General features: G+C 44.6%; 1 protein-coding gene across 1 annotated transcript in view; it reads right to left on the reverse strand.

The window, feature by feature from the left end:
- Window positions 1-5,526: 5,526 nt before the first annotated feature.
- LOC138520268 (inositol 1,4,5-triphosphate receptor associated 2-like) overlaps window positions 5,527-25,250 on the reverse strand; it is a 37,628-nt gene continuing 17,904 nt past the window's right edge. Inside the window, exons 5-6 of the mRNA XM_069632723.1 lie at window positions 6,336-6,483; window positions 5,527-5,876 (exon numbers count right to left, since the gene is read on the reverse strand). Of these exons, the coding sequence (XP_069488824.1) occupies window positions 5,668-5,876; window positions 6,336-6,483 (357 nt within the window). The 3' untranslated portion in view covers window positions 5,527-5,667. The remainder of the gene's footprint in view (window positions 5,877-6,335; window positions 6,484-25,250) is intronic.

Raw genomic sequence — 25,250 nt, forward strand, 5'->3', positions numbered from 1 at the left:
ACACAAGTGACCACAGTTCAAGGGTGTATATTGAACTTCAACAAGGGTATGGTAAATGCCTATCTAATCCTAAATCTACCGATGGGTGCAAGCTACGACCATCCACTGATAATAACGCAGACCTAGTTGCGTCTTGTCAAAGTAAAAAGGCCTATACTAAAAAAAATGATTGCCAATCCTTACCGCTAAATATAAATAGTGTGGGATGGTGGTCATGAAAAAGAAAGAAGTGTTCACAAAATGATATGAAAGGATGTTCAGGCCATTGGCCTCCCTTCCCCGCGTTTTCAGCACGGGACAAGGCGTTTCACTTGAGCAAAGCACACACTCTGGCTTCTTTGGCACAAGGATACAGTTCCATTACCAGCATCAGGGCATTCTGAATCCATGTCTCTTCACTTCAAAGTCTCTTGATTCAGATGGCCTGATGTACCAAACAAAACACAAAGTTCCTTTCCTCTTATACATATTCAAATCTTGTAATTCACCCTGGATCCCCCTAAGCCGGGCTCAGATCCCTTTTATATCACAATCATTACAGTGGATTCCCCCTCTTCTGGCCTCCGCTCCCTCTTTTCACTATGTTCAGAGAATATTCTTTCTCGGGTGACTCATGGTTCACCCTGGATCCCACTCAGCTGGGCTCAGATCCTTCATTTTACACAATTAGTCTCCCTCAGCCGGGCTCGGACCAATTTCAGTTCGGATTAAACTATCATTGACTTTTGAATGTGCATGGGGTTTAGCTTGACCCGTTACAGGACATCTTTGATTTCCAATTTCCCTTTTCACAGTTGCCAACCCATTGGACACCTAAAAGAGACCTTCGAATAGGTACCCACGTGGCGCCAGCTTACCCTGTCTATGGTATCTTTCTTGGCTTCCAAAAGTTCAGTAATTTCTCCGGTTTTCAATGATATTCGTGTTGTTAGTTACATACTTTTCACACAAAGTTACCTTTAGAATTCTTCATACAATACTGCCACTTGCAACCTTGGTTCTAACACAGGCTGGTCTCGTATCAGTCTCTCCGACTGACCGGCTGTGCTGTATTTACAGGCGCTGATTTGTTGTAGGAGCAAAGGACAGTACCACAGCAGTAAGCGTTCCTCCCCGCCTTGGTTATCAATGTGGGAGAGCCCCAGGTACCTCTGACACACAGTGCAGATTTTGTTCAGCTTTAGTCCCCGGTCTTAGGTTTCATATCTTCCAAGGTTTATGAAAGTAATGGTCTGAAAAGGTCAAGGGCACCTCCCTCCTTGCAATCCTCTCTGGTCTCTCCGTCTTTAATCCTTGTATTAAACTGCCATCTTGGAAATGCTGCTCCCTTGTGTGCTTTGCCTTGCTCAGAGCGTGCTTCCGTGCTCCGCCTTTTATACCTGTGGGGAAGTGCGATGGAAGTCATGTGTGCGTAATGATCAGTAATTGCCTCACCTTGCCTGACCATAGTATTGGGACATGTCAGTTATACGGCACTGGTGTTAGTCTGTTTTCGCTCACGATGACCTGTCCGTGAGAAAGTGTTTGTGTCGGGGAAGGGATGGGGGTTGAGTTCCTAAGTATCCTACCTGGCAGGATGGGGAAAAGGTGTTACAGGGAAGGGGATACTGCGTCTCACCATCCAGTGTCCCACTTCCACTCCCCGAAGACCCCTCATCCAGGTGCTTCTCCCGCACTGGTCCACCCCCCAGAACTGGATCCAAAAGCGATGGCTGTGTCCTGGCCACCTGGATGACAGATCCCCGGGGACAAGCAGGTGAGACACCTTCAGGATCAAGCACTACATTTCTAATATTTCATTTTCATGTCCTTGATCATGTTGTAATGCCCTAAACATTTCTATTAAGAAGGTTACCAGAGCAATTAACAATGATAATTCTGTGCCATCCATATGTCTCTTCCACAATGCGGCGGTAACTACAGCAGAAGCGCAATATACAAACTGACCTAACCGTCTTGATCTCGGAGTGACCAACAAGGGGCATTTCATAATCAAATGGAACAGAGACTCAGTGCAATGTTTTTTACATAACTTGCACGTGCTCAACTACTTTGGGAATATGCATTCTTGGACCAGTAACCTCAAAGGTAGGTAAACAATTAAGTCGGAATCTCATGTTCCAATATTTAAACCATTGAGAAGGAAATGTACTTAAATATAACTTACATTGTCTGCAGGTGGTATACCAGAAGGACCTGTCTTCATATCAGTTTAATCTTAAAAGGTCCTTGCTGTCTTTTTTTCTATCCCACCTCCTTACTTTATTTCTCATGACACGCTTTGATTAATCTTTATTCAAATGTACTTATTCCATAAATCCTTGACAGCGTAACTTCAAGTTTAGCATGTATGCATTAGAGACCGACTTCATTACTTCTCCCATTATTTGATACTAACCTGGAACTGTCATTATGCAAGACTTTATTATGTAGCCCTAAACATTTTTGCCAGTATAGTGACCACCATGATTGAATTCCCAACTCAAAACTTGTTATACTAATCGGTACAGACTTAGGCCCTCTTGAAACGTCTTTCCAAATACGACCCTCTAAAATATTGAAATACTTCCTGTTAGAAAAAAATACCAATTCAGAACCATATAATACCATTGCTAACACTTTTAGTTGATAAAATACAATTATTGGAGGAAGCAAATAGGTACACAATTTCATCGTTATGGATTTCATCAAAGAAATTGAAGCTCTCACTTTTGCCTAAATTCTTCCATTTTGTCTTTTTGACCCATTTGAGTTTCAGAAAAGATGAGGCCCGAATAACAGAATGAATCCACCTCTTTCATTCTGACCCCATTTATTGACCAGACATTTGTTCTCCTCTTTCTCGGCTACTCATTGTCATTATTTGTGATTCCCCTGGATTGATTGCCATGTTATTTTCACACAGATAAGCAGCAATTCCACATAATTAATGTTGTAGGCCTGCTGGTGTGAAGCTTAACAACAAAAGATCGTCAGCACACGCTAAACAGTTTACTTTTAGCACCTTACGTTTTGGAGGAAAGCTGTTCCGTTTGTCACATTCATCCCATAAATCTGCAATATATACATTAAAAAGTGTGCAAGCAATAGCACTCGGAGTTGGACTCCTTTCCCAACTTTTATGGCACTTGACAAATCACCGTCTCCATTGAGCTTTACCCTAACCTAATTTTTCGAATAAAATAGTAGAAGCAAGCCTGGATCTATTCCCCACGTATTTAACCTCTTCCAAAATGTAAATCTGTCAACCCTATCAAATGCTGTCGTAAGATTCGTGCTTGCGAAATACAACTTGATTCCAGAGGCACTCACACTAAAGACCTTCAAGAAGAAAATATTAAACCAGTAGTCAGGGTTCCAACTCCCTTCCTGCACCCCATTTGAAAGGGGCTAAATCTACCTGTACTTTCTGCCCACCTGGTGAGATCTTTCAACACCAGGTTAGCCAATATATTCGAAGAAATGTCTATTAGCGAAATGGAATGGTAACTAGTGGTCCTGTCTACCTTTTTTAAACATTGGAACTATTATTGCTTGGGTATAGTCAGAGACCTTACTATCTGTAGAAACAGATTAAAGAGAATCTGGACCATAAATCTGTGTTATTTTTAAGCAAACCATTAGTCATGCCATTGCAAGGGAAGATAGGTCAGGGGCAACACGCTCGCCTTAGAAGCAAGACGATGCAGAGCAACACAGGTTTGATCCGAGGGTTCACACTTAGAAAGCTCTGGGTATTAAGCTACATTATAAATAACCAATTCTAATTATTATAATAATTTCCCATCTGGCCCACTGGCCCTAGAGCTATTCAATCTTTCTATTGCCAACTTGATATAATTTCTATCAAATTCAAATTTCCACTTTTATTCTATTGCTGTAGTTTGACTACCCAACAACTTCTCTGCATTTTCCATACCAAAAGTCGAAGACAAATGTACAATCCAATCTCTTTCCGAAACACACAAGGTTTGAGGTTTTACTTGATACTGGTCTTTATTATGTAACGTCCACCAGATGCCTCTAGCATCTTTGTTGGCTAAATGTACCACCAATTCCTGATTTCTTTTTATATATTGGTGAATTTTGTGATTTCTTAACCAATTTTTAACTTAACAAGTGACGATTTGTTAAGAACATGAAGGAATACTCTGAGTGCTATCTGATGAGGCTAGAACACGCCTCACATGTGGTAAGAACATAGTTAGGGGCATGAAGTTACGAGATTTACACTACTAAATAAATATTCAAATACATATTTATATCATTCACAGGTTTGGTTGCATAACTGAAGATACAGATTACATAGTGTAGGCATCATATAAGGTCAGTGTGTGTGTGTGTGCGTAGAAGCTTGAAACAATAAATGAGTTACCAACATCTGAGGGAGTTAGCAATTATGTTACTTTATTGACAGGAAGACAGTGCAGACTCTCCGTACCGCAAATGTGTTGAGAAGACATTTAAGATATTTAACTCGGATAACTGAACTCTAGGATCTGCTAATTCGGAATTAGAAGATTTAGTTTAAAAAATCGAAGAAGTTGAATGTTCTGCTTACTAAGAATGATTTTTCTTTGTATTGTTAAAACATTTTTGAACTGGCTGCAATTTAATATTTAGGTGGATTAGTGTTTGAAATGTTATATGAATACAGTCAGTGGAATAACGTTATTATTTTGTGAAAAATAAATTGGAATACTGCACAATAAAATATTGCTATGCATGAATGGAAGGGTTTATTACTCGATAAGAGTGGAATTGGAATCCCCTTCATGTTCTGGAAGGAGAAATGCTGTTGACCTTTGTTGTGGTTTCAACTGGGCTTATTTGATACTTCCTAATCACACCAGGAACATTTTGTATAGTTCTTACCATGAGTAAAAGGTTAATTTAATTATGTATACATTAAGTGTGCTCTCCCGCTCAATTACTGTTACAATTAACCATTCGAGTCATTAGCCCAGGGGCCTTCAGCTCCAGTCCTCAAGAGGCAGATCCGCTCCATCTTTTCAGAATATCCACAGAAAGTGCAACTGAAGACATTGAATCTAAATGGGAGGTATTTGCAGAGCCAGTGGTGATCCTGAAAACCTGGTTTGGTTGGGACTCCTGAGGACTGGACTTGGAGGCCCCTGCATTAGTCAAACATGCAGTTTTTGCTTGTGGAAATTTGCTGCAGATCACATTTCTCTACTAAAAGGATTCTGTGGGTCCTAGATAAAGGAAATTGATGACCCTGCTGGAATCGGGATCTGGATCAATGGATCCAGAATGTATAAAATGGCCAGAGGGGAAGACAGCATGGACCGGAAGGAAAAATGTTATAGGCCCAGGAGATGAGAGAGCCAACCTGGAAAGTTATTACTTTGCAAACGGGTAAAGCAGTGTGGGATGAGCTGACTGGGAGCAGTGTTCTGGTAAAGGGCAGTGTGCTGGTTGGGAGAAGTGAGATGGGTGAGAACTGATGTAGCTAAGAAAAGCATATTGGAACTGGATGAGAAGTGAGAGTGAAAAACATAGATATTTAGTTTATTTTCATTCTGTTTATTGGCTTCTGGAGACAAGGGGGCGGTGGAGTGGGAGCTATAAAAGGACAAGTTCTGCAGGCACAGGGAAATACAACCCTGGATTTGAAGTGAGAGAGACCTGAGAATGACATCGGTCTCAGGGGACGATGATCAGTACAGCTGCAGTAGAATTGTTAATGCCCATGGAAAAGTATTGGAGCCATGAAGAAGAGCCCCGGGAGTTCCATGAGAAGTCGGAGCCACGTCTGAAAAAGATGGCGCGTGTGGGAAGCAGTGGAACGACTCCCTCGTTTACCTGCTGAAGAGCTCGCATCAGGTGAGGTTTTGATTTCAGCTCTCCGTCATCTGAAAGAGTGCACAAACCTATAAGAGACACATCCTTATGACACCTACACTCTTGACACATTTTATTTTTAAGTTGTCCTTGATTTACTCACTGCTGTTCAGACTCAACCTTCTCATTTTTCTAAATTGTCCCTGCTTTACTCAGATGGTGTGATCTTGACTAAGCCCATTCCATCTTTCCATTGGTTGCAATCCCTGATTTTCTATACATAGACCCACTGCTCAGATTTAACTCCATCTTACTCCTTGCTCCTCTGAGTTTTCCTTAATCTACTGCCTACTCTTAAGAGTTTTCTTTGATTTTGGCCTGTCTCCAATTTATTCCCAAATGTTCTCAGCCTGCCATGTTTATTGATGGACCTAACATGGTAACCCCCCTGAGATATTTAATGTATCTTGAATGTACCTCTTACTGGTCTGGTTCCATCCAGATGTTTCCCCCCAGTGTTCTGACTTTACCTCGGATCTCTGCTAGCTGGCGGTTGCGGGAGTTCTGCTGGATCAGCCGCTTCATATCCTCCAGTTCCGCATGTTCCCGCGAGTGACGCCGCTTCAGGTTCTCCACGTGCTGAATCATCACTTCCGCGGCACGGCTCATCCGCGCCTCCTGAGCGCAAGGATTACAACAACATAATCAGAGAGTGCCACCATTGAGCAGATCTTAAAGATTTTACATTTTCATTTGTAGGACTCCAAGATGGCTATAATCATTGCAGAATATACCTTATTGAAGAAAGAAAGCCTTGAAAAACAAGAGAGGGTTTGAAACATCTTGGGATGGTTGTGCTTAATTTTGTCACGTTATGCTTGTAACCTCTTCTCCTGCACATGTACCATGGCCAGTACCTGCACCCTTGCCCTTGATTTCCTACCCCACACAGCCAATGAGAGCGCATGCGCAAAGCAGCAGCCAACGCTGCAGCGATTGAGTGAGCAGAAACATGAATACTGCTTGCCCATGGGTGCTGCGACTAATGCTACTTGCAAAATAACTCATCTTTCATGTATCAGAATACTGTGTGTTGGAATGCTGTGTATTAGCCACCACAAAGTATATGATCTGGAATCGCATGGCCCTGCATGCCCTTCTCAACGCTTCCCCACAGCACTCGCATCTGCTACCACCACCAGCACTGCTCGCTTCATCACTATGTTCCATGTCATGCCAGGGGTGTCGCTTCATCTTATGTTCCCACAATACACTTGGGCTCCTCAAATTCTTTTGTCCCAGGAGAAAGACTCCTTCGAAACTTACATCTAGGCCATAGTTGGGCTGGACTTGCCTAAATACCTTGTTCCTCAACTTCCCAGATGCCGGAGGGCCACACCTGTTCATGCTGGCTCCGCCCGGTGTTCAAGATGATGGCACTGCCTACGGTGATGCCGACACCTAGACCGATGCCTTAGCGAGTGGGTTCTCATAATGCTGGACCCTAAGAAATGATACAACAGACTACAGAGTTCAGTGAACTTTCTCGGACGTACTCTTTTGCCATCATGACTGACCAGCTCGCTTGAGACCAATTGGTACCACACATCTGTGTCTCCAAAGTACAAGAAGCACATTGGACGCTTAGACAACCCTCCCTTTAAGAAGTGAGCTCTAATGGCAAGACTAGTTAACATTCTTACTACTGCATGAATGAGGCGGAGACACCCGATTCGAAGAGCGCCATTAGCGCAGTTCAACATGGTGCTTCTTCGGACAAGTATGTGAGGTATTAGAAAGGGCTGCATTCTTCCAATCAGGACAGATATAAAGTTCAGTCATCAGAAAGGCCAAGGCGTGCCTGTTTCAAGTGTGGAAGCAGAAATCGCATTACGAATCACAACATGTGCCATGCATCAGTCTATGCATTCCAGAACCTCTTTGCAGCAAAGCCCTCATTTTGAGCAACTGGTGGTGCCAGAGTGAACAGGCATTGCCCTTAGTGCCTATGGAGTTAAGGAAACGGTCACGCAGCTGACCAGCAGCAAACGTCAACGACGCATCTAAGCCATCATGCAGGTTTCGATGCCGTCATTCCATCATTCCACTGTGACCAAGGAATTTGAGGCCGCCCAGGGCCATGTAGGAACTCAAGAGGAGAAGACGCACTGCGCATGAAGAAGTTAGGAATGAGGAGAGCGTGGCTGCTAGTGGCAGCGTATGTTTGGGCCGATTGTGCTGATAAATTGGGCTACACCCTAGTATTTGGACATTGTGTTAAGAGGTAATTCAATGATTTGCACAGTCCAATGCATCAGTGCTTTTCATTATTGGGCTCAGTAACAGCCGACACGTGTTTCGACCCTAGGTCGTTCTCAAGGCTGTTCAATATACGTTCAGAAAAACAGTAAAAAATATACCAATCCCACACAGTTCGCATTGTGTATCAAATACATTCATATTGTACCAAGTGATGTACATTCATAATGTACGTTTTACATACCCATGGTGGATCAATAGTTGGGTTGGAGAAGAACACAAAGGAAGGAATTAGACATGGGGCAATTCCATTAGCAACATGTCATATTATTTGGGGGTTAATATTAATAGTGTTTCACAATCTTATCGTGCCCGTCTTGCCCCTATCACTTGTCCTTAATGATAATCCAATTGTGCCAAAATAACCGATACCGCTGGGGTGAGTGCCCTGGTATCCCCTTATGGATCCAGGCCAGTAGATTAATATGTGTGTTAGAAGATCACAGTACGGAGTAAATTGATATTCCGGTAAGGCATGCAGGTGGCCGTGGTTTATTACCCATGCTTGTGTGACGCGTCTTTAGGGCCACCTATCGCTTTAGGGTTCACGTGACCTATTGATCTTACGTAAATGTATGGGTGCTTACCAATTCTTGTAATTCAGGATTTGTCTCCTTAAATATTACTCATGTGCTCAACGTTTAAGATCTTAGTCAGTATCTTTACTTTCTCGTGTCACCAAAGTATTATACTGGAAAGGCAAATGAAAGAACTCTATACTATTAGGGCTGTTACCCGCATTAATGAGTTATATAAGAATTGTCATGAACCCCCAAGTGTGGCAAAGGGTCGCTTACATATTAGGGTCTTGTGACGTTTAAATTTGGTCTCTGAAATTCCTTCAGTTAAAGTATGTATAGCAATGCTCAATTCCGTACCTGTAGTTATAATTTTTTTTCATTGATTTAGCTGATTGTATCAACTTTCAAATATTTTTATAAAAACTTTACAACGTAAAAACGAATACAAATTTTCCAAAATTACACAGTATCAGTTAACATACAATTGTTCCAAATGATGAATTTCATTGTTAATTAATGTCAAGTTATAATATCAAAGTTTTTTTGGTTAGAGAAGGTAAATAGTTAACAATTGCCCTGGTTGGGCATTAGCTCATCAACATACTCAAAAGACCACTAGTGAAAGCATCATTGATTCGATTACAAAAAAAAACAGGAAGTGGGTTAATGCTCCTAATTCTTACCTTGTTAGGTTTGAAAAATCCATGGGAATAATTCCCTGCCTCATGCCCGATTTTCGCGCGCGACGCCATTTTGGATGGATTGTTTACTTATGCTAATCTGGTGCACGAGACGTCACTGTCTTTTGACGCGATTCGGTCTCGACCCCTTGGTAAGTGTTGAAGAGCATTTGGTAAATGATGCTGTACTAGTCGATTACCACTATCAAATAAAAAAGTGCCCCAATGAAGATATTTAAAATAGTACTATTGTCTGGTAATGAATTACATGAGCTTGTCATGCTCCATTGGCCAGCAATCAGACACTGATAGTCAGAGCTGGTCCATAGTGATTGGGGCATGGGGTCACTGAGAATCCATTATACAACATTGTAAATCTTTCATCTAACCTGTGATTGATGAGTAGGGTACTAATTCGTATGTTAGACACTTGTGCTGCTGGTATAGGCCATAGCGTGGGGTTAGTATGTAGATGAAGGTGTACTACAGAGTCTTATCTTGTGTTGTAGAAACATGCGGCTTGCAAATATCTGGCAGCTCCATAGGGGTACTCAAATGCAACTACCCCCAGTGGTACAGTCTCCAATTAAACTCACATATAATAGTGCACTGTTTCATCTCATGAGAATACATTCATCTCATGTTCTGAGTTAAGGCCATACTTCACACATCTTAAGTAACAGATGCATCTAGTTTCCATTTGTAGTAGTTTAAGTTTCAAATCTCCGCCTCTTGTGCTTATTTGTGCCCTCCAGTGAAAAATCTTGGAATGTGCGGTCAATAGTAACACTAGGGCACCAACAGTTAGGAACAAGCTGCCACGTAACAGCATCGTAACGGCTTGTAACTGCACCCCATCGTCACACCATGGCAGTCGCATAACCTTAATTGTAAAGCTTCTTTGCGGCTTCCTGTAATCACACATTTTCTCACAACACCACAGAGCCACACTGTGTCAACTCCAAGTGCCACTGCGCCCCATGCGCCTTAATAACATTGCGCCCATAGCTTAGGACTATCTCTTGCTTACCACCCGAGCGTCCCCCTACCATTACTCCTAGCCCCATGTTGACTACACCTTACACCCCTAGCGCTCACAGCACAAACTATACCCAGCAAACCCAGCACATGGTACAACCTCCCCAAAATGGACCCTACTCTGCTCTCCTCGCTAGCGCTACCACAACCTTAACGGCACAAACAAACTCAGCTATATTTAGCACTTAACCCCTTTCTTATGAGTCATATCAAACTAGGATACCTCTAGCTGATGAAAAAGTCTACATAGTACTCGTTAAATATTGAGGGACACTGTTACCGCGCGCAAGGTCTAAGAATCCCCCTACAACAGCCAATCCCTTATCACCATCTGGCAGCTTTACTACCTAGCAACTGTCTATAACTAAAATTATCACTGACCTCAACATACACGATGCCTCGCTATGCACAGCGGATGCTTATATCCACGTTAACAATGGCCTCGCCAAACTCTTGTGTCACTGACGCTTCCCGCTCCCCTGCCCTACACCATTCCTACCCAAGGCCCCCCATGCCCACCCCGTACAATGCAGATACCCACCCCAGAAACTAGCCAACCCAGACCCAAACTCAATACTAAGACCATTATCTCATCACTTAGGAATTCCACGGCCTCCTGCCCCTCAACCTTACCTAAGCTCACCTCTCCATGCACGGGAGTCTTGCGTCTCAAACGACTCAAGTCTAGATTGCCTAAAACCCCTCTGATCACCTCACAGCCCATCTTAGGAAATACAAGACGAGTGAGACTTAATACACGTACCAGCTCCTACCGCCCTCTTGGGCACACTAATAGGAGACCTCACCACACCCTAGAACAGATGTCCAAAAGCACCAATCTAACCACTGCAAAGACCAACGCGATACATGACATCGTCATCGAGCAACCCAAGCTGTACAACCCTCACACCACCATCGACATTGCTCTCTCTATTCCCCAGCCAGAACCCGCTCCTAGTCTTAAAGGTGCCCTTCTCAATGTAAGATCACTAGGAGCCCACGCCATTGACACTCACAACCTCACCCTAGACCAGCGGCTAGACTTCCTAGTGGTTACGGAAATGTGGCTTCACCAAGCATCAAGGCCCCTACTATCTCTGGCCATCGCCCCCGATTATACCATATTTAGGGCTGACTGCCAAGACAAAACAGGAGGTGGAGTTACTATCATAGCTAAATCCTCCCGAAAATTCAGAGCCTGCCCACTAGACCCTGCAGATGGTCATGACCTTCTCCTTCTCAAACTCTCCACCGACCCCAAATCCACCATGCATTTCCTTATCATTTACAGAGCTCCCAACAATGGCAATCACCCGAAATCAGATATTCCGCTCTTTGTCACCCCCTACTTAAAGCCCAACACTAAATTCATCATACTAGGGGACATTAAACTAGGCTTCAACGACAAACTGGGTCACAAAGCTAGAGCCCTTTATTCGTCCCTCCAAGAGATGCACTTTACTCAACTTGTCATTTCACCCACTCACTCCAGGGGAAGAATATTGGATTGGATTTTCCCTTTAAACACCATACTAACAATCGAATCCATTTTAGAAATCAATTGGTTGGACCATTACTTAATTAGCTTAATCTTAAAGACTCACAGCTCTCAAGGAGCACCTCCACCCGCTCCTTGTCACATCGCAATGAGAAACACCCTCAATCTTACTGCTGACTGCCTCATCCACATCCTAACGGAATCCCTGAAGACCTATCCTCCATCAGCCACCAACCCCGCTCTCTTTGCCTCCATGTACAACAATTGCCTTGAGTCCACCATTGAGGCAGTAGCCCCATTCAAAACCAAAACTCCCCGTCCAGTCAGGTGAACCAACTGTTGGTACTCTGGCGCAACGAAAAAAGCACTGGAACACCTACAAAAAAAGGCCCCATCCACCACCTCGACTAATGCATTTGTAGCAGCTAACAAAATCTACAAAACTGCAGTTATAACTCACAAAGCTAACTCGCTCAACAACTGCATCAACAACGCCTCCTTGAATTCCAAAGAATTATTCTCCATTCTCAGAGAATTGGAATCCCCCATCCCTTCCACCACCACCATCAACTCGACTAAAGCATGGTTCAAAACCCTCCAGAACGCACTAGCCTCCAAAATCCTCACACTCCAAACAAAATACTTCTCAAAAGGAATCTCTTGAATAGCAAAAGTTCCACACCTTTAGTACCAGACACTGACTTGAATAAAATAGAAACCCTGTTAAAATTCTCCCCAGTCTCCCCAGACCAGGTCCTGAACCCCATCTCCACATTAAAACCATCTAACTGCAAAGGCGATAGCTTCCCGGCGCATCCAGTCAAGTTGTGTGCGCCCCCACATTAACACCCATCATCACCAACTTTGTCAATGCTTCTTTCAACACCAAATGTATCCCCGCCAGTATCAAAGAAGCATGGGTCAGCCCACTCCTCAAAAAACGTTCTCTCTGGTGGGACTGCCCAGGGATCAAGGGTTTCTGGTCTGAGGTAAAAACAGAGATGGGAAAAAAAAATTCAGATGCAGAACAGTTGGGAGAGAAGGTGTGGCTATGCGGAATGAAGGACAAGGCGGCTAGGAAATACACGAAGTCACATTAGAGGAACGTCATGGGATTGGTAATAGCGGCATGGGCAGCAATAGCCCAAAATTGGAAAAAGCAAGACCCACCGCTTGTGTACACATGTCTCCAGAAGGTCTGGTCACAGATGACTATGGAAAATCTAACGCATACTATTCAGGGCTCTAGCGGTTCCTTCACAAAGGAATGGGGAACGGTCGAAGACTACTTGCATTCAGACTATATGGAACAATGGTGCCCCCATTAAATCCGAATAACGGCTATTTTCAGTGCATAAGACATTCCCATACTGAAAGACACCAAGAAGACCTTCCGGGTTGGGGGGAGTTATGGGGGGTTATGTTCAAATCCAAGTTTAATGTTTGTATTTGAAAACAATAAATATAATTTAAAAAAAAGAAATATACATGGTTGATGGCTACCAGTGCAAAGAGGAATTGTGAACCATCATTGGAATCCAAGTTGGAACTTTGTGTTGTCAAGTTGGATTAGAAAGAGAACTGAAATGGGCATTTTTTTGTCATGACACCGGATTTCCTTATCCTTTTTGAACATTGAAATAAAGAGCTGCTTGAATCTGGAGAAGGGGAATTTGCCGACCAGGTTATCAGAAGAAGCAGCTATTGTGGTGTGAATTATACTGTTATATTGGTTGTTGTTAAACTGCTATATATAACCTTATTGATTTGGTGTGTATACAAGTGTGAGGGACAGAAACCTTTTGTTACGAGTGTTTTCCTTTAGTTTATTTTAGGCAGGGAAATCCTTGTCAGTGTAGGGATAGTGAGGCGTTCATCCATCCTTTTGAGTTAATAAAATGGCATTTGTTGAAAAACCTTTAAAAAAAACTTTTTTTGTTAAAAAACCTTCTCTGGACCCCACTTTAACGACTAACTACCGCCCCATAATCACAGTGCCCTTCCTGCTAAAAATAGTTGACAAAATAGCCTACTCACAAGTCGAAAACCACCTTGAAACAATCTGTTAGGAGCTAGACAATCGGGTTACAGGCCCAATCATAGTACAGAGACAGCTCTATAAGACCTAAAAATCCAGAGGGATGCCATAAGAGACTCGGTTAACTTGTGTATTCCCCTCCTCCTCGACCCCTCAGCTGCTTTAGATTTGGTGAACCATGACAAACTATGTAAAGCCTTTGCAACAAACTTCAATTTCTCCACCGAAGCCACCTTTTGGGTCAAATCTTTCCTAGCTGAACAAACCTCAAGAGTTTCTATTGCCAGCGAGGCCGCTGACCCAATTCCACTACCCCTAGGGTTCCCCCAAGGCTCTTGCCTGTCACCTACCCTATACAATGCTTACCCAAAACTCCTCTTTGCAGCCATGGATGCCATGGGTGTCATTTACACAAACTTCGCTGACGACACCCAGATCCTCATACCCATCACAGGAAACTATGAGCGTGACCCAACCTCCATTAATAAGGTGTACTCTATTATCCAAAACTGAATGGCTACGAACAGTTTATGCCTTAACGATGAAAAAACAGAGATCTGCACCGTAGGTTCACCTGCTAGAATAAAGTCTCTTCATACAGACTACTCCACCATTACCATGGATGGAACGAACACCCATCCCAGGTCTCAGCCAAGTCAAAACATTGGGTGTCCACCTTGACGCTGACCAAACATATCAGTGCCCTTTCTTCTTCTACGGCCTACATGGCTAAACTGATTGCACCAAGTCGCCAATTCCTGACCCCACAAAACTGCCTCACACTGGCCCGAGGCCTCATACTATCCAAATTAGATTACTGCAACATCCTCCTCCTGGGAACCACAAAAACAAACCTATCAAAACTACAAATGTTGCAAAACAAAGCCTTACGTGCAGCCTTCGGATTAAAAAGAAATAAACATATCCCCCATATCCGGAGTGAAGCTCATTGGCTGCCCATACATTTCAGAATCCTTTTCAAAACGCTCTGTGTCACCCATAAATGCGTCCCCAAAGTAGCCCCACCCTACCTCGACAATGCCACATTGCAAAAAAGTTCCACCGGATCCCTTAGATCTGATGCCAACACTCAGTCGTCCCTTGATTTTAAGAGCACAGGGGTAGGGGGGGGGGGCAGCTTCCCAGTAGCAACACCCAGGATCTGGAACTCCCTCCCTTCCCACATCAGGAATGAGCCCTCACACCAGCGTTTTAAGAGTCTCATTAAAACGTGGCTCTTTAACAAATTCTAACTTGCTACACGCTCTTTGTGCAAACACAGCACCGCATGCATAGTAATCTCAAACTGCTTTCCTTAGTTACCTGTATAAACCATCTGTAACCCACGTGCTCGACACCATTACCAATGTCAATTCTGCCCTAATTGTAAATGCTTAAAATGCATTGCTCTTACTCTGTAGCCAGACAAGTATGCACTCTGTAGCCTACGCCATGATACCTCCGGGTTGGGGCGTATAAGAAATGCTATAAATAAATAAATAAATAATGAGTCTAAATATCTTGTTAAAAAAGGCAAACTGCAGGATGGCCATTCAAAGGCGGCCACGTTTCCGCCCTTTTTAGGCTCTCTCCTGATAACCATGTCCTGGCTAACATTGCAAGTAGGCGTCCGCCTGGAGATCTACACACAAAGCACGTCCGTGTTCAGGAGCTCCTGATGGGGCAGTGGAAACCCCATCTTTGTTGATTCTGGTTGCAGAGCTCTTGAAGTCATTTGGACTGTAAACGAGTAGCGCTTCCCGCCCAAGACCGGGACTGTAAATGCACAACATTCCTCCACTCTTTCCCTGCGAGCCGCAATTTTCAGAACACTGAATTCGGCGGATGCTCGCCTTTGAAAGAAGTGTTTTTAATTTCTAGAGGGAAGGTCACCACCGGTGGAGTGGGTGGAGACGGAAATGTATGGGGAATTGGCGTGTGGCTATTTCAGTGACACAAACTGCACATGAACACAGCACTGCTGAGTCACAGATATCAGGGTGTGTGTAAACACTAATAATGTCATCTTTCCATCAGTTTGAAACACTTTTTTGGATTTGCTTTTAGCATTCTCATCTTGGTTTTAACATAGCTCTTCTCCCAGGATGTCCATGACGTACTGTGTTTTTTTGTATCTTTCTTCATATCCTATCTTGTCTGCTTCCTGCTGTAAATTTCACAATGTCCTCTCTTTTTTACCCAACCCCCTTCTTCTGGGCTGAGTCACCCACTAAAGCACCTTCTACACTCTTCCTCTCGGGAAGCCACTGTCGCAGTGTTGTGACATCTTTCACAGTTACAGGGAAGTGAGCACCTATTTTCATATCAAAAACAAAATGCTGCTCCTCTGCAAAACGGTTGCAATGTCTGCTGGAGGTTTCTACTTGTTTGCAATTATCTTTCATCAAAGATTATATTAACACGCAAGGCGAAGTATATTGTACCCAGTCACTTCATCTAAAACATTACAGAGTGGTACATTTCACTGCATACAATAACACAGAAAAACACAGCAACCATTAAATAAATATATAAAGGGTAGTGGGTTAAGGGGTTCAAATGGGGCGGGATGGAGTTGGGGTGGCGTTATAAGGGTGGAAAATTGGGTTTTTGGGGGGACCAACCCCCAAATATAAAAAAATTACAAAATCAGTGTTTTTAGTGTTTTGACCCCCAAAATAAAACAATTGAAAAAATCAGTGTTTTCGGTGTTTTCACCACAAAGAAATGTACCACTCTTCCTGCGCATGTATATTTTACAGCCCTAAAAGTTCAGCTTCCAGCTCCAACTGCCCACAAAAAAGCAATCCCAATTCCAGGAGTACTGCTAGTAATGGCAGTGACAGAGTCAGCGGTGCTCATATTATTGGCAGTACCAACCATAATGATGCAGCAGTATTAGTAATATTGTTACCCGTTACCATACTAGCAGCGCTATCAATAGTGCTAAGAAGAGTAGAACGGATAGTAGACGTGCCCTAAGAAGTATTAGTACTACTGGAAGAGCAGTAATACTACTAAAGCCGGGAGGGGCACACCTTTCCCATCTGTGCAGGTCTACTGATACTGAGAAGTGGAGCACCCCAGAAGGTGCCTCCATGCTGTGCAGCAGGATGGATCATCATTCAGCAGAAATCACAAGAGAAGTCGCTCAGATGCAGCCGGCTGTCGCCAACTGAAATGCAGCAGTCAATGCCACCAATGCAGCAAGTAGGAGCGGGAAAAGTTATTAAAGATGAGCTGTTTCGTCTGAGGGTTGCATTTGTCAATGCATGCAATGCAGCTATTTTTTAAGTAGGAGCTGAAAAAGATGTTAAAGATTATCTGTTTGGTCCAAGAGTTTGCTTTGGTCAATGCACCAATGCAGCAATTTCTTAAAGCTAATTTTTACATAGGAGCGGGAAAAGATATTAAAGACGAACTGCTTGGTACAAGAGTTACATTGGTCAAAGAGACCAATGCAGCAGTATTTTTTTAAGTAAGATCGGGAAAAGATATTAAAGATTATCTGTTTGGTCCAAGGGTTTGCTTTGGTTAATGTTAGGGAGAATTCTCATATTTGTGCTAATTCCTCTCTTAGAGACCCCGGAGCTCTGTTGCTGACCTTTGGGACTCTGTACCTTTAATTCTGTTTGTTTTCTGTGTTTATTTCTTTTGGTTATGGAGTTTTAGACAACTCCATAGGCATCATCTTTTTATTTGTGAAACAAAGCACCCTCATTGCAGTGGCACAGGGAAGCCTTTTAAGCTGTCCCAAAGTTTAAATACCTTCTCTGGGATAAACTACTGTTTCCCAGAAAAAGTAAAGTGAAATTGACTTTACTAGTCTTTTCTAATTCCTAGACCCAGCACACCCTATCTTACAATAGAGTGCTGGAGGGGTTACCTAGTATCCCCTATGTCTAGAAACTCATGTAGCAGTCAAACGCTACCCTTTCCTCTCAAAATGGCTGGTGGCAGTGGTTTTACAGTGAACTACCATCATTTTTCATGACCGCGAACACCGGTAGCTTTAAATCGCGGGAGCCACGTTTTTCAAGATGGCGCCTAAGCCTCCTTTGTCTAAACGGGTCCCGGTCTTCTTTTTTCGCCATTTCTATTTGGAAAGGTCCTTCTAGAGTTTGTCTCTGCGTGCTAAACCAGGTTTGGTCCCTTTGTTCCTACGCCTTTGGCGTGCTTCAGGACTGAAGACTGCCTCTGGGGCTCGAGTGTCTGGGGTAGGCAGGAAGTGAGGGGGGGTGCCTGAAACTCACTGTGCTTAATCTCCTAGGAGACCCAAATGCACTCTGACATGATTGGCTGGCTGACTGTCCGGCAAGGACAGCCACCCTGCTGGGTGAGTGACAGCTAGGCTGGAATGAATGGGAGAAAACTGTTTAAAAGGCGAGTCTCTTGGCTTGGAAGGCAGAGTCGACCACTGGAACGAAGGAACCAAAGACGAGCTGGAAGAGGACGACTTCTCCCTTTGAGTTGGTGGGACCAATCAACTTATAAGCCACCTGGACACCATTCTCGTAGCTGGTTGTATTTTCCTCGGAGTGCTGCAGGAAACCGAATAGCCAGGGAGAGGGACACCAGTTTATGTGCTTGACGACAGCTACCAGAATCGAAGATCTGCTTTTGCCAGCTTTTTGGACCAGTCCCCGTGCAGTGCAGGAGTCCCCTGACCTCCTCCCTCTTGTCCCCACAACTGAGGCTCAGGAACAGCGAGATCTGCAGGAACTGCCAGGAACAGAAGTCTTCAGCTGGATTTTCTTCTTTATTGCAAGGTACTGTGAAAACCCGACCGAGACAACTTACCTCTCACTGCGAAAGTGCTTGAAACTTTGACAACTTGCAGGCCTAGTAAGCTTGTGACCCGACATATGAATCTTCCTCATACGAACTACTTCTAAGAACTTCGGCAAAGACTTTTCCGTTTAACTTCCAGAACTGCTTTATCCGATACAAGACTTTAGCCTATTGACTTTGGCCTAACCAATTGCATTGAATCAGCTCCTCTGGCGACCTCAGACTATTTGCACTGTGTAAGAGTAACTGTAATATCCATTTTCTTAATTTATGCCTTTTTGCTCCTACTTCAAATGCTCTGAATGCCATTTTGCTCCTCCTTCAAACTAGTTTAAATGCTTCAGAACCTGATATTGTGAAGTACTGAAGTATATTTTCGTGTGATATAGATTGCCTCCTTCTAGTGAATGTTTTCTAACTGACTGTGTAATGAATTAATAAGTGTTTTACCAAGAAACCCTGAGAATAAGTGTCTATCTGAATACTTGTAATTATAGACCTCCGTCTAACATCCTTACAGCTCACATTCCCTCTTGAGATAAGCCTGACTGCTCAGCAGTGCTACCACAAAACTGTGTAGTACAGACTCATACCAAAGGTCGGTTTTGCTTACACTTGTAGTCTTAGTCTTGTGTAGTGGTCCCAAAGGGTACTGCATACAAACTCTTCCTAACAGTTAATGCGACCAATACAGCTATTTTTCTAAGTAGGGGTAGGAAAAGATATTGAAGAGGAACTGCTTGGCCCACGGGTTGCATTGGTCAATGCGATCGCTGCAGCAATGTTTTATGTGGAAGCGGGAAACAATATTAAAGAGGAACTGCTTGGGCCAAGGGTTGCATTGGTCAATGCCATCACTGCAGCAATGTTTTAAGTATGAGCGGGAGAGGATATTAAAGATGAACCGCTTGGTTCGAGTGCTCTGTAGAATTTCATTGGCTCTCCATCTCCAGGCCGACCTTAGGGTTGCAGTTCGGAATGCTATGACGAAAACCACATTGGCTTTTGATGGCTTTCCATGGCCATCAGGGCGGTTATCCTTCATAGGCCGCCTTTCCAGTGCAGGTGGACATTATGAAACACCTATCAATGCTACCCCTTTGCCAGCAATGTGCCTGGCACTATGCCTGGCTCTGCGATTGCAACCCTCGGATATGCTGTGCTTGGAAACACATTTGATTACTAACTGCATTCTGCCGTACGCCAAATATATAGCCTATATGGTAGCCCTATTACCTTATAGGTATGACGTCCTTCTGTTACTTTTGTGAACCCTGTGAAAAAGACAGGTTTCCTCCCTCAGGGGGAGTTTGACTGACCAATGAGTTGGGAAAGAAGAGCCTGATTTCTTTGAAACAACTTATGCAATAATCAGGGGTCTGCTATCTGATGCCTCCCAGATTTTTTGGACTACATGGACCATGATGCCTGTGTCCATTGTTTATGCTGTCCAGGGCAACATCTGGAGAGCCAAAGGTGCCAGATCACTACAGTGGACCATTTCCAAGCAGTGAAAATCCACCACTTAAACACCCCACCCAGGGCACCTCCCCTTATGGATATTTATTTGATCAAGACGCCACACAGGGCGTTCCACCCGAGTTTTGGGACTGGTGCTGTGATTCTTCTCCCAGAAGTGGTGTTGGGAGACAGGCGAGTTGGTGTCTTACAGCGGGCTCCCAGTGGAGACCTGTATGGCGCGTAGGGTGGGCGAGTGCGCAGCATCGGGGAATGTACCAGAAAACGTCATTGTTATAAGGACAGTGCACATCCTTTCGGATGTGAGGTCTTGATGTCTTATGCCACTCTTGAGGTACCCATATGAAGGCTCTTATGTGTTTCTGAGACCTTGAGTTACCGATCCCAGGAGTAGCCTCCAGTCTGGTTTGCCAGATAGCCACAATGACTGTACATGAAAAAGAAATTACATATAATGAATTTCAATAGAAGATGTTTGTTTTTCAGTCATTCTGAAACCGTCTGGATTTGACTGTTATGTGAATCCACAAGGACAGCCTCACTCGGCTTGGCTCTGCAATAGGGCCGCAACGCAAGGTATGCCTATGCTACGTAGGGTCCCATTTCCAGGGAGAATGAGCTTCTTAAATAGAATTCATTAAAATCTGCAAACCTCAGTTGAGGCCACTGAAAGTTCCAAAATGTCTGCAACTTGAACATTGTCCGGCTATGCCAGTCACAGTGGCGGCTCGTGATTATTTTGATTGGCGGGACGTAACTATTTCCCACTAATGTGCATTAGTGACCGAGCGTAGCGAGGGAATCCAAACCAAACAGGGAGGGTTTGGTGGGTATAATGGGTTAAAATTGTCATTTTACAGCACACTTTCTGTAAAAAATGGGTAAAAGACATCTTTCTATTGGTTTTTAGGTTAACGCCTCGATATGTCGAATAGATGCCAAAAGTGCACAGGAGCATTTTCTGAAGCATTTTCATGAAACCACTGCCCACAATTTGCCAGTATAAGAAAACATTCATGCTGGCTGTGCCCGTATTGGTCCATACTGGCTGCACCAATATATTCCAGTATTGCCACATAAGAAGATATGCACTTTTGTTTTGCCCATAATGCCGGTAAAGATACTATAAAAAAAATGTGACCATGCTGGTTCTACCAATATATGCCAGTATAGCCATGTAAGAACATACTCCTGTAGGATTTACCCAGAATGCCAATAAAGGAATGCCCTACCACTGTAAGAAAACATGGACATACTGGTGGCACACCCACTCAGATTCTGGCTGGGGATCCCCTGTTGTCCGTTGTGACGAATATTGAGAATTCCTGAACTGCTGGGGGAAAGTTGCTCATTTAAGACCAGAGAGAAAACCAAAGAGTGAGTGATGGAAATCATAGAACAAACAATTCTAAGCCACAGGACATCCTCTCTTTGGCATTCTAATTCACTGCACTTTTTAACTCACCTGCGCCATTATCAAAAGGGACCAACTATAGTAACGTCAGTCCATGAAGTGTCCTTGAAGGAGTACCCATGTAGGCCATCATGCCCAGATAAGAGCACTCATCATGTTGTCAATGCCCATAATGCCAGTACAGTACAAAATGCCATATCACTGTAAGAAAACATGTCCATTCCAGATGTGGCAATAAATGAAACCCTGTCTGCAACCATGGGAAAATAAAGGCAGTAATCAAGCAAGCAGTGCCAAAGTCATCAGTTTTCCTTTTGTGAAGGCATGGGATAAGCATTGTCTAGGTACTGTCATAACGGTACTACCTTGCTATTAGATGCAATCAGCCTGAAAATGGGGTGTGCAACTTGGCATATGATGTCAGCGCCTGGCAAGTGACTATCTAATACCTACACACAAGCAAACACGTTTTCTTTGCCAGTGCTTGTTTTTAATAGGGCTTAAGTGCAAGGAAAGCATGTAAGAACACACATACATCTTATAAATAAAGTGACTGAAGGCACACTTGGTTACAGCATTTTCATTACACCCGTAGTGCATTCATAACTGCAAATAAGTCATTAACTTGCAGAAGACTGCTTAGAAATAATCCTGGCTGGCTCTATAAAGCGCAAAGCTTGATACTAGTACATGCTAGAAATCGTGTTTATAACCAAAAACCAGCACATGCTGTATGCTCCCCAAACAACCCAACTGCCACCTAACCGTACTCCAATGTAATAGTTTCAGTTTATAGATGACTCCACCTAATAGTCAAAACTAAAAACGGACAAAACAACCTCTCAAGACCTGTCCACGTGTTGCGTGTGTGTCCTGCTGTTTTAACCTCAATAATAGCAATCAGTGTTTGCCATTAATAAAATATGTGCTCCTGGTGGCTCGAGCCTCACATTTTTACGAGCACTCTGAAAATGTCCCTGTTGTATGATCCTGGGCCGATCATTGCTTTCATTTATTCAATATCAAGTGCTTGCCAGATTTGACATCATGAAGAACAGAAAGCAAAGGATTATGCAGAAGCACAGGCACATGAACTCACTGTGACAGCTTACTTTGTTAACCATTCCAATTGTGAACATTAGCTTTGGACCCTGCACATCTTTAACACAAATGCCACAGAAGGCACTGTTTGTATTTTAGAGTTGGGTTCATACTGCATGGGAGGCTATCGGGAATGCTTTGTGAGAAAGTTCCCAAGCTGCTTTACAGGAATGAAGCGGAAGCAGCTGGCTCGGTGGCTGCAGAGAACACTCATGGCTCAGTGGCTGCAGCATGGCTCAGTGGGTGCAGAGAACACTCATGGCTCAGTGGCTGCAGAGAACACTCATGGCTCAGTGGCTGCAGAGAACACTCACGGCTCAGTGGCTGTAGAGAACACTCCTGGCTCAGTGGCTGTAGAAAACACTCAGTGGCTGCAGAGAACACTCATGGCTCAGTGGCTGCAGAGAAGACTCATGGCTCAGTGGCTGTAGAAAGCACTCAGTGGCTGCAGAGAACACTCAGTGGCTGCAGAGAACAATCATGGCTCAGTGGCTGCAGAGAACACTCATGGCTCAGTGGCTGTAGAAAACACCCAGTGGCTGCAGAGAACACTTAGTGGCTGTAGAGAACACTCTTAGCTCAGTAGCTGCAGAGAACACTCCTGGCTCAGTGGCTGCAGCATGGCTCAGTGGCTGCAGTGAACACTCATGGCTCAGTGGCTGCAGCATGGCTCAGTGGCTTGCAGTGAACACGCCTGGCTCGCTGGCTGCAGAGAACACTTCTGGCTCAGTGGCTGCAGAGAACACTCATGGCTCAGTGGCTGCAGAGGACACTTCTGGCTCAGTGGCTGGAGAGAACACTCATGGCTCAGTGGCTGCAGAGAACCCTCACGGCTCAGTGGCTGTACAGAACACTCCTGGCTCAGTGGCTGTAGAAAACACTCAGTGGCTGCAGAGAACACTCATGGCTCAGTGGCTGCAGAGAACACTCATGGCTCAATGGCTGCAGAGAACACTCATGGCTCAGTGGCTGTAGAAAACACCCAGTGGCTGCAGAGAACACTTAGTGGCTGTAGAGAACACTCCTGGCTCAGTGGCTGCAGCATGGCTCAGTGGCTGCAGAGAACACTCCTGGCTCAGTGGCTGCAGCATGGCTCAGTGGCTGCAGAGAACACTCCTGGCTCAGTGGCTGCAGAGAGCACTTCTAGCTCAGTGGCTGCAGAGAACACTCAGGGCTCAGTGGCTGCAGAGGCACAGTGGCTGCAGAGGACACTCGTAGCTCAGTGGCTGCAGAGAACACTCATGGCTCAGTGGCTGCAGAGGACACTCATGGCTCAGTGGCTGCAGAGGCACAGTGGCTGCAGAGAACACTCATGGCTCAGTGGCTGCAGAAAACACTCATGGCTCAGCGGCTGCAGAGAACACTCAGGGCTCAGTGGCTGCAGAGACACAGTGGCTGCAGAGGACACTCTTGGCTCAGTGGCTGCAGAGGACACTCATGGCTCAGTGGCTGCAGGGGCACAGTGGCTGCAGAGAACACTCATGGCTCAGTGGCTGCAGAGAATACTCATGGCTCAGTGGCTGTAGAAAACACCCAGTGGCTGCAGAGAACACTTAGTGGCTGTAGAGAACACTCCTGGCTCAGAGGCTGCAGCATGGCTCAGTGGCTACAGAGAACACTCCTGGCTCAGTGGCTGCAGCATGGCTCAGTGGCTGCAGAGAGCACTTCTGGCTCAGTGGCTGCAGAGAACACTCAGGGCTCAGTGGCTGCAGAGGCACAGTGGCTGCAGAGGACACTCATGGCGCAGTGGCTGCAGAGAACACTCATGGCTCAGTGGCTGCAGAGGACACTCATGGCTCAGTGGCTGCAGAGGCACAGTGGCTGCAGAGAACACTCATGGCTCAGTGGCTGCAGAAAACACTCATGGCTCAGTAGCTGCAGAGAACACTCAGGGCTCAGTGGCTGCAGAGGCACAGTGGCTGCAGAGGACACCCATGGCTCAGTGGCTGCAGAGGACACTCATGGCTCAGTGGCTGCAGAGGCACAGTGGCTGCAGAGAACACTCATGGCTCAGTGGCTGCAGAGAACACTCATGGCTCAGTGGCCGTGGAAAACACCCAGTGGCTGCAGAGAACACTTAGTCACTGTAGAGAACACTCCTGGCTCAGTGGCTGCAGCATGGCTCAGTGGCTGCAGAGAACACTCCTGGCTCAGTGGCTGCAGCATGGCTCAGTGGCTGCAGAGAACACTCCTGGCTCAGTGGCTGCAGAGAGCACTTCTGGCTCAGTGGCTGCAGAGAACACTCAGGGCTCAGTGGCTGCAGAGGCACAGTGGCTGCAGAGGACACTCATGACTCAGTGGCTGCAGAGGACACTCATGGCTCAGTGGCTGCAGAGGCACAGTGGCTGCAGAGGACACTCATGGCTCAGTGGCTGCAGAGGACACTCATGGCTCAGTGGCTGTAGAGAACACTTGCTTGTGATTCATATTAGTTTGTGTACAGATCACGTTATATTTTATTTTTTAACACATAGATTGTTCAAGGTGACAACTAGTCATAATAATGCTGGGTTTTCTCATAGTGTTTACAGATCCACACTGCTTTAAACAATAGGGGTCACCATTA

Source organism: Ambystoma mexicanum, chromosome 13 (genome assembly GCF_040938575.1).
Source record: "Ambystoma mexicanum isolate Mex_15411 chromosome 13, UKY_AmexF1_1, whole genome shotgun sequence".
Classification (NCBI taxonomy): Eukaryota; Metazoa; Chordata; class Amphibia; order Caudata; family Ambystomatidae; genus Ambystoma; species Ambystoma mexicanum.